The sequence below is a fragment of the Pristiophorus japonicus genome, chromosome 8 (assembly GCF_044704955.1).
Source record: "Pristiophorus japonicus isolate sPriJap1 chromosome 8, sPriJap1.hap1, whole genome shotgun sequence".
Classification (NCBI taxonomy): domain Eukaryota; kingdom Metazoa; phylum Chordata; class Chondrichthyes; family Pristiophoridae; genus Pristiophorus; species Pristiophorus japonicus.
The window spans coordinates 154,439,991-154,452,313 of NC_091984.1; the positions used below are offsets into that span (position 1 = coordinate 154,439,991).

Consider the following 12,323-nt stretch of genomic DNA (forward strand, 5'->3'; position numbering starts at 1 on the left):
GAGACACTGGGCAGCGAGACCCTAGGCAACGAGACACCAGGAGGAGAGACCATACGTGATGAGATCCTCGGCAATGTGACCCTAGGCAGCGAGACCGTAGGCAGCGAGACCGTAGGATCCGAGACCGTAGGCAGCGAGACTCTAGGCAGCGAGATGCAAGGCAGCGAGATGCTGGGCAGAGAGACGCTGGGCATCGAGACATTGGGAAGCGAGTGCCTAGGACCGGAGACCCTCGGCAATGATTCTCTCGGCAGTGAGAGCCTTGGCAGCGAGATTCTAGGCAGCGAGACGCTGGGCACCCGGATCTTAGGAACAGGGACAGTTGGCACTGACACCCTAGGTGGCGAGACCCTGGGCAGCGAGACCTTGTGCAGCGAGACCCTGGGCAGAGAGGCCCTGTGCTGCGAATCATAAGAACTCGAGACCCTGGGCAATGAGACCCTCGGCAGTGAGATCCTGGGCAGCGAGACACTAGGAGGCGAGACCGTAGCACCCGAGACTCTGGGCAGCGAGACCCAATGCTGCGAGATACTAGGAGGAGAGCACATAGGGTGTGAGACCTGAGGCAGCGAGACGGCAGGCAACGAGACCTTAGGACCTGAGACCAGAGGGAGCGAGATCCTAGGCAGCGGAACCCGAGGCAATGAGATCCCGCACAGCGGGACGTTGGGCAGTGAGAACCTGGGCAGCGAGACACTAGGCAGCGAGACACTGGGCAGCAATCCCTTGGCAGTGAGATCCTAGGCAGCGAGGCTCTCGGCAGCGAGACGCGGGCAGCATGACCCTAGGACCCGAGATGTTAGGCAGCGAGATGCTCGGCAGTTAGACTCTAGGCAGCGAGACCGTAGGCAGTGGGACCCTAGTCAGCGAGACTCTAGCTAGCGAGTTACTAGGCAGCGAGACACTGGGCAGAGAGACGCTGGGCAGCGAGACCCTGGGCAGCGAGTCATTAGAACTCCAGACCCTAGGCAATGAGACCCTCGGCAGTGCGATTCTAAGCAGCGAGACCCTCGGTGGCGAGACCATAGGACACGAGACCATAGGCAGTGACACCCAGGCTGTGAGACCCTGGGAAGCAAGATATTGGCAGCGAGACCCTGGGCAGCGATACCCAAGACAGCGAGACACTGGGCAGCGAGACCCTAGGCAACGAGACACCAGGAGGAGAGACCATACGTGATGAGATCCTCGGCAATGTGACCCTAGGCAGCGAGACCATAGGCAGCGAGACCGTAGGATCCGAGACCGTAGGCAGCGAGACTCTAGGCAGCGAGATGCAAGGCAGCGAGATGCTGGGCAGAGAGACGCTGGGCATCGAGACATTGGGAAGCGAGTGCCTAGGACCGGAGACCCTCGGCAATGATTCTCTCGGCAGTGAGAGCCTAGGCAGCGAGATTCTAGGCAGCGAGACGCTGGGCACCCGGATCTTAGGAACAGGGACAGTTGGCACTGACACCCTAGGTGGGGAGACCCTGGGCAGCGAGACCTTGTGCAGCGAGACCCTGGGCAGAGAGGCCCTGTGCTGCGAATCATAAGAACTCGAGACCCTGGGCAATGAGACCCTCGGCAGTGAGATCCTGGGCAGCGAGACACTAGGAGGCGAGACCGTAGCACCCGAGACTCTGGGCAGCGAGACCCAATGCTGCGAGATACTAGGAGGAGAGCACATAGGGTGTGAGACCTGAGGCAGCGAGACCGCAGGCAACGAGACCTTAGGACCTGAGACCAGAGGGAGCGAGATCCTAGGCAGCGGAACCCGAGGCAATGAGATCCCGCACAGCGGGACGTTGGGCAGTGAGAACCTGGGCAGCGAGACACTAGGCAGCGAGACACTGGGCAGCAATCCCTTGGCAGTGAGATCCTAGGCAGCGAGGCTCTCGGCAGCGAGACGCGGGCAGCATGACCCTAGGACCCGAGATGTTAGGCAGCGAGATGCTCGGCAGTTAGACTCTAGGCAGCGAGACCGTAGGCAGTGGGACCCTAGTCAGCGAGACTCTAGGTAGCGAGTTACTAGGCAGCGAGACACTGGGCAGAGAGACGCTGGGCAGCGAGACCCTGGGCAGCAAGTCATTAGGACTCCAGACCCTAGGCAATGAGACCCTCGGCAGTGCGATTCTAAGCAGCGAGACCCTCGATGGCGAGACCGTAGGACCCGAGACCATAGGCAGTGACACCCAGGCTGCGAGACCCGGGAAGGAAGATATTGGCAGCGAGACCCTGGGCAGCGATACCCAAGACAGCGAGACACTGGGCAGCGAGACCCTAGCCAACGAGACACCAGGAGGAGAGACCATACGTGATGAGATCCTCGGCAATGTGACCCTAGATAGCGCGACCGTAGGCAGCAAGACCGTAGGATCCGAGACCGGAGGCAGCGAGACACTAGGCAGCGAGATGCAAGGCAGCGAGATGCTGGGCAGAGAGACGCTGGGCATCGAGACATTGGGAAGCGAGTGCCTAGGACAGGAGACCCTCGGCAATGATACCCTCGGCAGTGAGAGCCTAGGCAGCGAGATTCGAGACAGCGAGACCCTGGTCACTCGGATCTTAGGAACAGGGACACTTGGCAATTAGAACCTCGGCAGTGAAAGCCTAGGCAGCGAGATCCTAGGCAGCGAGACCCTGGGCACACGGATCTTATGACCCGAGACACTAGGCAGTGAGTTCCTAGGTAGTGAAACGGTGGGCTGCGAGACGCTAAGCAACGAGACCCTGGGAAGTGAGACCCTGGGCAGCGAGCCGCTGAGCAGCGGGACCCTACGCAGCGAGATTCAAGGCAGCGAGACCATGGGCAACGAGACCGTAGGATCTGAGACCCGAGGCAGCGAGACCATAGGCAGCGAGTCGCTGTGCAGCAAAACCCTTGGCAGTGAAACCCTAGGAAACGAGACTCTACGCTGCGATACGCGGGCAGCATGACACTAAGACCCGAGATGTTGGTAGCCAGACCCTTGGCAGCGAGACCCTAAGAAGCGAGACACTAGCACGAGAGAACATAGGCAGTAAGACCCTAGGCAATGAGACCCCGGGCAGCGAGACCCTAGGCAGCGAGTCCCCAGTCAGCGATACTCTAGGAAGCGAGATTCTAGGCAGCGAGACGCTGGGCAGAGAGACGCTGGGCAGCGAGACTCTGGGAACCGACTCCGTCAGACCCGAGTCCCTATGCAATGAGACACTCGACAGTGAGAGCTTCGTCAGCGAGATCCTAGGCAGCGAGACGCTGGGCGCCCGGACCTAAGCAACCGAGACAATAGGCAGTGACACTTTAGTCGGCGAGACACTGGGCAACGAGACTCTGTGCAGCGAGACCCTAGGCAGCGAGACCCTTGGCAGCGAGACCCTGGGCAGCGAGACCCTCGGCAGCGAGTCATCAGGACGCGATCCCTAGGCAATGAGATTCTCGGCAGTGATATCCTAGGCAGCGAGACCTTAGACAGCGAGACCCTAGGACCCGAGAATATAGGCAGTGACACCAAGGTTGCGAGGCCCTGGGAAGCGAGACCTTGGGCAGCGAGACTCTGGGCAGCAGGACGCGAGGCCGCGAGAGACCGTGGAGCGAGACCCGAGGCAGCGAGATCCGAGGCTGCAAAAGGCTGGGTAGCAAGACCCTAGGACCCTAAACCGTAGGCAGTGAGACGCTAAGCGGCGGGACCCTGGGACCCGTGAACCTAGGCATCCAGTCACTAGGCAGCGAGGTGCAGGGCAGAGAGAACCTGAGCAGCGAGACCCTGGGAAGCATGTACTTCGGACCGGAAATCCGAGGCAATGAGATCCTCGGCAGTGAGAGCCTCGACAGCGACATCCTAGGCAGCGACACACTGGGCAGCAGGACCTTTGGACCCGGGACCCTCGGCAGTGACATTCTAGGCTTCGAGACCCCGGGCAGCAAGAACCTGGGCAGCGAGGTCCTGAGCAGCGACACCCTGGGCAGCGAGACCCGAGGACTCGAGACTCTAGGCAATGAGACGCTAGGCAGCGAGACCCTGGTAAGTGAGATGTTGGGCAGCGAGTTACCTGGCAAAGAGTCTCTAGGACCTGAGACACTAGCCAGTGAGACCCTAGGCAGTGAGATCCTAAGCACCGTGACATTCCGCATCGAGACACTTGACAGCGAGACACTGAGCAACGAGAACCTGGGCAGTGAGATCCTGTGCAGCGAAATGTTGTGCAGCGAGATCCTGGGCAGCGAGACTCAAGGAAGCGAGGCCGTGGGCAACGGGACATTAGAAACTGAGAACCTAGGCAGCGAGACCCGAGGCAGCGAGACTGCAGTTAGCGAGACATTGGGCAGCGAACTCTGAGCAGCGAGACTCTAAGCAGCGAGACATTGCGCAGCAAGAACCTTGGCAGCGCGACACCAGGCAGCGAGATGCAGGGCAGAGAGAACCTGGGCAGCGAGACCCTGGGAAGAGTGTCCCTAGGACCGAAGACCCTAGGCAATGACATCTTAGTCAGCAAGAGCGTTGGCAGCGAGATTCTAGGAAGTGAGACCCTGGGCAGCGATACCCTAAGTTGCGAGAGCCTGGGCAGCGAGACCCTAGGCAGCGAGACCCTGGCAGTCAAACCCTGGGCAGCGGGACCCTTGGCAGCGAGACCTTGGCAGCCAGACTCTGGGCTGCGAGACCCTAAGTCCCGAGAATCTTGGCAGCAAACCCCAAGCTGCAAGACCCAGGGCAGCGAGACGAGAGGGAGCGGGACACTAGGATCAGAGTCCGAAGTCAGCAAGTCCCTAGGCATCAAGACGCACTAGCAGCGAGACCCTATGACACGAGACCCGTGGCAGCGAGACCCTGGGCAGCGAGACGTTGGGCCGCGAAACACTAGGACCCGAGACCCTGGGCTCCAAGCTCCTAGGCAGCAAAACACTGGGCAGCGAAACCTTGGGCAGCGAGACATTAGGCAGTGAGACACTGGGCAGGGAGACCCTGGGCAGCGAGCCCCTAGGCCGCAAAACCCTGGGCAGCCAGACTCTGGGCAGCGAGAGCCGAGGCAGCGAGACCCTGTGCAGTGAAACCCTGGGCTGAAAGAACCTAGGCAGCGTGATCCTGGACAGCGAGATGTTGGGCAGGGACGCACTGGGCAGTGAGTCGCTAGGACCAGAGACCCTAGGCACGAGACCAAAGACAGCGAGATCTTAGGCAGCGAGACCCGAGGCAGCGAGCCCCGAAGCAACGAGTCATTGAGCAATGAGATCCTGGGCAGCGAAACGTTGGACAGCGATATCCTTGTCATTGAGACCCGTGGCAGTGAGACCCTCGGCAGCGCGACACTGGGTACCGAGAGCCTAGACAGCGATACCCGAGGCAGCGAGACACTTAGTAAAGAGACCCTGGGCAGTGAAACACTAGACAGCGAGACCCTGAGCAGCGAGAGCCTTGGCAGCGAGACCCGGGCAGCGAGACCTTTGGCAATGAGACACGGACAGCGAGTCCCAGGACAGTGAAATGCTGGGCAGCGAGACCGTGGGCAGCAATATTTTGGGCAGCGAGGCACTGGGCACTGAGTCGCTAGGACCCGATAATCGAGGCTGCAAGACCCTAGGCAGCGAAACACTGGGCAGCGAGACCCGAGGCAGCGAGCCGTTAATCAACGAGACCCTGGGCAGCGAGATCCTGGGCAGCGAAACGTTCGGCAGCGAGATCCTGGGCAGTGAGACCAGCGGCAGTGAAACCCTAGGCAGGGCGACACTGGGCAGCGAGACCCTAGACAGCGAGACCCTCGGCAGTGAGACACGAAGCAACGAGATCCTGGGCAGTGAAACCCAGGCAGCGAGACCCTGGGCAGTGACAGCCTGGCCAGCGAGACCCTTGGCAGTGACACCCTGGGCGGCGCGCCGCTGGGAAGCGAGACCTCAGGCAGCGAGATTCAAGGCAGCGGGAGCGTGGGCGACGAGACATTAGAACCTGAGACGCTAGGCAGCGAGACCTTAGTCAGTGAGACCTTCGGCAGCGAGAACCTGAGCAGCGAGACCCTGAGCTGCGACACCCTAAGACGCGAGACCATAGGCAGCGAGACTCTAGGCAGCGAGACACATGGCAGCGAGAACCTGCAGCCCGAGACACTTGGCAGCGAGACCCTGGGTAGGGAGACCCAAGGGAGCAAGACCCTGGGCAGCGAAACGTTGGGCAGCGAGACCCTGGGTAGTGAGACATTGGGCAGCGAGATCCCAGGCAGTGAGACCATGGGCAGCCAGACTCTGGGCTGCGAGACCCTAAGTCCCGAGAGCCTTGGCAGCAAACCCCAAGCTGCACGACCCAGGGCAGCGAGACGAGAGGCAGCGAGACACTAGGACCTGAGTCCCTAGACAGCAAGACCCTAGGCATCAAGACGCTCGGCAGCGAGACTCTAGCGAGACCCTATTTACCGAGACCCTAGGACACGAGATCCGAGGCAGTGATACCCTAAGCAGTGAGACCCTAAGCAGCGAGACCCTGGCCAACGAGACTCTGGGTAGTGAGACACTAGGACCTGAGATGCTGGGCAGCGAGACCATGGTCAGTGAGACCGTAGGCAGCGAGATCCTGGGCAGCGAAACTCTGGGCAGCGAGACCCTCGTCAGTGAGACCCTAGGCAGCGAGACACTAGAACTCGAGACCCTGGGCAGCGAGATGCTCGGACCAGAGACGCAAGGAAGCGAGACCCAGGGAAGCGAGATACTGGGCAGCGAGATGCGATGCAGCAAGACCCCGTGCAGCGAGACCCTAAGCAGCAAGACCCTAGGCAGCTAAACACTGGGAACCGAGATCCTAGGATCCGAGACCCAGGGCAGTGAGTTCCTGGCAGCTAGAACCTGGGCAGCGAGACACGAGGTCACGAGACACTGGGCAATGAGATACTAGGCAACGAGTCCCTGGGCACCGAGACGATCGGCAGCGAGACCCTAGGCAGCGAGGTCCTAGACAACGAGACCCGAGGTAGCGAGACCCTGGGCAGCGAAAACTTGGGCTGCGAGAATCTAGGCAGCAAGCCCCTGGGCAGTGAGATGTAGGGCACGGTGGCACTGGGCAGTGAGTCGCTAGGACCAGGGACTCTAGTCAGCGAGACCCTACGCAGTGATACCCTAGACAGCGAGACACTGAGCAGCGAGACCTTAGGCAGCGAGTTCCTAGGCAGCGAGACACTGGGCAGCGAGACCACAGGCAGCGAGCCCCTAAGCAAAGAGTCCTTGGGCAGTGAGATCCTGGGCAGCGAAACGTTGGACAGCGAGATCCTGATCAGTAAGACCCGTGGCAGTGAGACCCTAGGCAGCGAGACCCTAGGCAGCGAGACCCTGGGCAGCGAGACGTTGGGCAGCGAGACACTAGGAACCGAGACACTGGGCACCGAGGCCCTAGGCAGCAAAACACTGGGCAGCGAGACCTTTGGCAGCAAGACATTAGGCAGTGAGACACTGAGCAGCGAGACCCTCGGCAGCGAGCCCCTGGGCAGCGAAACCCTAGGCAGCGCGACACTGGGTATCGAGACCCTAGACAGCAAGACCCTAGGCAGCGAGATACGAAGCAACGAGATCGTGGGCAGTGAAACCATTGGCAGCGCGAACCTTGGCAATGAGACGCTGGGCAGCGAGCCGCTGGGATGCGAGACCTCAGGCAGCGAGGCTCAAGGCAGCGGGACCGTGGGCTACGAGACGTTAGAACCTGAGACCCTAGGCAGTGAGAACCTAGGCAGCGAGTCATTTGGATACGAGACCCTAGGCAATGAGACTCTCGCCCGTGAGATCCTAGGCAGCGAGACCTTAGACAGCGAGACCCTAGGACCCGAGAACATAGGCAGTGACACCAAGGTTGCGAGGCCCTGGGAAGCGAGACCTTGAGCAGCGAGACTCTGGGCAGCAAGACGCGAGGCCGCAAGAGACCGTGGAGCGAGACCCGAGGCAGCGAGATCCGAGGCTGCAAAACGCTGGGTAGCAAGACGGTAGGACCCTAAACCGTAGGCAGTGAGACGCTAAGCGGCGGGACCCTGGGACCCGTGAACCTAGGCATCCAGTCACTAGGCAGCGAGGTGCAGGGCAGAGAGATCCTGAGCAGCGAGACCCTGGGAAGCATGTACTTCGGACCGGAAATCCGAGGCAATGAGATCCTCGGCAGTGAGAGCCTCGACAGCGACATCCTAGGCAGCGACACACTGGGCAGCAGGACCTTTGGACCCGGGACCCTCGGCAGTGACATTCTAGGCTTCGACACCCCGGGCAGCAAGAACCTGGGCAGCGAGATCCTGAGCAGCGACACCCTGGGCAGCGAGACCCGAGGACTGGAGACTGTAGGCAATGAGACCCAAGGCAGCGAGACCCTGGTAAGTGAGATGTTGGGCAGCGAGTCACCTGGCAAAGAGTCTCTAGGACCTGAGACACTAGCCAGTGAGACCCTAGGCAGTGAGATCCTAAGCAACGTGACATTCTGCAGCGAGACCCTTGACAGCGAGACACTAGAGAGCGAGACACTAACCAACGAGAACCTGGGCAGTGAGATCCTGTGCAGCGAAATGTTGTGCAGCGAGATCCTGGGCAGCGAGACTCAAGGCAGCGAGGCCGTGGGCAACGGGACATTAGAAACTGAAAACCTCGGCAGCGAGACCCGAGGCAGCGAGACTCCAGTTAGCGAGACATTGGGCAGCGAACTCTGAGCAGCGAGACACTAAGCAGCGAGACATTGCGCAGCAAGAACCTTGGCAGCGAGACACCAGGCAGCGAGATGCTGGGCAGAGAGACTCTGGGCAGCAAGACCCTGGGAAGAGTGTCCCTAGGACAGAAGACCTTAGGCAATGACATCTTAGTCAGCAAGAGCGTTGGCAGCGAGATTCTAGGTAGTGAGACCCTGGGCAGCGATACCCTAAGTTGCGAGAGCCTGGGCAGCGAGACCCGAGGCAGCGATACCCTGGCAGCCAGACCCTGGGAAGCGAGACCCTTGGCAGCGAGACGCGAAGCAACGAGACATTGAGCAATGAGATCCTGTGCAGCGAAACGTTGGACAGCGAGATCCTTGTCAATGAGACACGTGGCAGTGAGACCCTCTGCAGCGCGACACTGGGCACCGAGACCCTAGACAGCGATACCCGAGGCAGCGAGACACTTAGCAAAGAGATCCTGGACAGTGAAATCCTAGGCAGCGAGACCCTGGGCAGCGAGATCCTGGGCAGCGAGACACTTAGCAGTGAGACCCTGGACAGCGAGCCGCTTGTAAGCGAGACTCAAGGCAGCGAGACCTTGGACAACGGCACATTAGAAACTGAGACCCGAGGCAGCATGACTCTCGGCATCGAGACCCCGGGGAGCGAGACATTGGACAGCGAACTCTGGGCAGCGAGACACCAGGCAGCGAGACATTGGGCATCAAGACACTTTGCAGCGAGACACCAGGCAGCGAGACGCAGGGCAGAGAGACCGTGAGCAGCGAGACCTGCGAGGCGTGTCCCAAGAACCGGAGTTCCGAGGCAATGACTTCTTAGGTTGCGAGACCCTCGGCAGCGAGATTCTAGGAAGCGAGACCCTGGGCAGCGTGACCCTAAGTTGCGAGAACCTGGGCAGCAAGTTCCTCGGCAGCGAAACCCTGGGCAGCCAGGCCCTGGGCAGCGAGAACCTAGGCAGCGAGAGCCTTGGCAGCGAGACCCGGGCAGCGAGACCTTTGGCAATGAGACACGGACAGCGAGTCCCAGGACAGTGAAATGTTGCGCAGCGAGACCGTGGGCAGCAAGATTTTGGGCAGCGAGGCACTGAGCACTGAGTCGCTAGGACCCGATAATCGAGGCTGCAAGACGCTAGGCAGCGAAACACTGGGCAGCGAGACCCGAGGCAGCGAGCCGTTAAGCAACGAGACCCTGGGCAGCGAGATCCTAGGCAGCGAAACGTTCGGCAGCGAAATCCTGGGCAGTGAGACCAGCGGCAGTGAGACCCTAGGCAGGGCGACACTGGGCAGCGAGACCCTGGACAGCGAGACCCTCGGCAGCGATACACGAAGCAACGAGATCCTGGGCAGTGAAACCCAGGCAGCGAGACCCTGGGCAGCGACAGCCTGGCCAGCGAGACCCTTGGCAGTGAGACCCTGGGCGGCGCTGCGCTGGGAAGCGAGAACTCAGGCAGCGAGACTCAAGGCAGCGTGACCGTGGGTGACGAGACATTAGAACCTGAGACCCTAGGCAGCGAGACCTTAGTCAGTGAGACCTTCGGCAGCGAGAACCTGAGCAGCGAGACCCTGAGCTGCGACACCCTAAGACGCGAGACCATAGGCAGCGAGACTCTAGGCAGCGTGACACATGGCAGCGAGAACCTGCAGCCCGAGACCCTTGGCAGCGAACCCTTGGGTAGGGAGACCCTAGGGTGCAAGACCCTGGGCAGCGAAACGTTGGGCAGCGAGACCCTGGGTAGTGAGACATTGGGCAGCGAGAGCCCAGGCAGTGAGACCATGAGTAGCCAGACTCTGGGCTGCGAGACCCTAAGTCCCGAGAGCCTTGGCAGCAAACCCCAAGCTGCACGACCCAGGGCAGCGAGACGAGAGGGAGCGAGACACTAGGACCTGAGTCCCTAGACAGCAAGACCCTAGGCATCAAGACGCTCGGCAGCGAGACTCTAGCGAGACCCTCTTTACCGAGACCCTAGGACACGAGATCCGAGGCAGTAATACCCTACGCAGTGAGACCCTAGACAGCGAGACCCTGGCCAACGAGACTCTGGGTAGTGAGACTCTAGGACCTGAGATGCTGGGCAGCGAGACCATGGTCAGTGAGACCGTAGGCAGCGAGACCCTGGGCAGCGAAACTCTGGGCAGCGAGACCCTCGTCAGTGAGACCCTAGGCAGCGAGACACTAGAACTGGAGACCCTGGGCAGCGAGATGCTCGGACCAGAGACGCAAGGAAGCTCGACCCAGGGAAGCAAGATACTGGGCAGCGAGATGCGATGCAGCAAGACCCCGTGCAACGAGACCATAAGCAGCAAGACCCTAGGAAGCTAAACACTGGGAACCGAGATCCTAGGATCCGAGACCCAGGGCAGTGAGTTCCTGGCAGCTAGAACCTGGGCAGCGAGACACGAGGCCACGAGAAAATGGGCAATGAGAGACTAGGCAACGAGTCCCTGGGCAACGAGACGATCGGTAGCGAGACCCTAGGCAGCGAGGCCCTGGTCAGCGAGACCCGAGGCAGCGAGACCCTGGGCAGCGAAAACTTGGGCTGCGAGAATCTAGGCAGCAAGCCCCTGGGCAGTGAGTTGTAGGGCAGGGTCGCACTGGGCAGTGAGTCGCTAGGACCAGGGACTCTAGTCAGCGAGACCCTACGCAGTGATACCCTAGACAGCGAGACACTGAGCAGCGAGACCCAAGACAGCGAGACCTTCGGCAGCGAGATCCTAGGCAGCGAGACACTGGGCGGCGAGACCCCAGGCAGCGAGCCCCTAAGCAAAGAGTCCCTGGGCAGTGAGATCCTGTGCAGCGAAACGTTGGACAGCGAGATCCTGGTTAGTAAGACCCGTGGCAGTGAGACCCTAGGCAGCGAGACCCTAGGCAGCGAGACCCTGGGCAGCGAGACGTTGGGCAGCGAGACACTAGGACCAGAGACCCTGGGCACCGAGGCCCTAGGCAGCAAAACACTGGGCAGCGAGACCTTGGGCAGCGAGACATTAGGCAGTCAGACACTGGGCAGCGAAGCCCTGGGCAGCGAAACCCTATGCAGCGCGACACTGGGTAGCGAGACCCTAGACAGCGAGACCCTAGGCAGCGAGATACGAAGCAACGAGATCGTGGGCAGTGAAACCGTGGGCAGCGAGACCTTTGTCAATGAAACGCTGGGCAGCGAGCCGCTGGGATGCGAGACCTCAGGCAGCGAGACTCAAGGCTGCGGGACCGTGGGCTACGAGACATTAGAATCTGAGACCCTAGGCAGTGAGAACCTAGGCAGCGAGACCATGGGCGGCCAGACTCTGGGCTGCGAGAACCTAAGTCCCGAGACGCTTGGCAGCAAACCCCGAGCTGCAAGACCCAGGGCAGCGAGATGAGAGGCAGCGAGACACTAGGACCTGAGTCCCTAGACAGCAAGACACTAGGCATCAAGACGCTCAACAGCGAGGCACTAGCGAGACCCTCTTTAGCAAGACCCTAGGACACGAGATCCGAGGCAGTGATATCCTAAGCAGTGAGAATCTGGGCAGCAAGACACTGGGCAACGAGACTCTGGGTAATGAGACACCAGGACCTGAGATGCTGGGCAGCGAGACCCAGGTCAGTGAGACCCTAGGCAGCGAAAACCTAGGCAGCAAAACTCTGGGCAGCGAGGCACTAGGACCTGAGACTCTGGGCAGCGACACCCTCGTCAGTGAGACACTAGGCAGCGAAAAGCT

At 60.7% G+C, this 12,323-nt stretch overlaps 1 protein-coding gene across 1 annotated transcript; it reads left to right on the plus strand.

Moving 5' to 3' along the window:
- Positions 1–11,036: 11,036 nt before the first annotated feature.
- Positions 11,037–11,981, plus strand: LOC139269198 (mucin-22-like). The gene is made up of 2 exons (XM_070888290.1): positions 11,037–11,193; positions 11,281–11,981. The coding sequence occupies exons 1-2, from the start codon at positions 11,037–11,039 to the stop codon at positions 11,979–11,981; spliced, it is 858 nt and encodes a 285-aa protein (XP_070744391.1).
- Positions 11,982–12,323: the final 342 nt, after the last annotated feature.

Excerpts from the sequence above, each read along its gene's own strand:
- LOC139269198 (XM_070888290.1), top strand. The coding sequence starts at position 11,037 with ATGGGCAATGAGAGACTAGGCAACGAGTCCCTGGGCAACGAGACGATC. Across the intron at positions 11,194-11,280 it reads AGGCAGCAAGCCCCTGGGCA|ACAGCGAGACACTGAGCAGC; the intron begins GTGAGTTGTAGG and ends GTGATACCCTAG.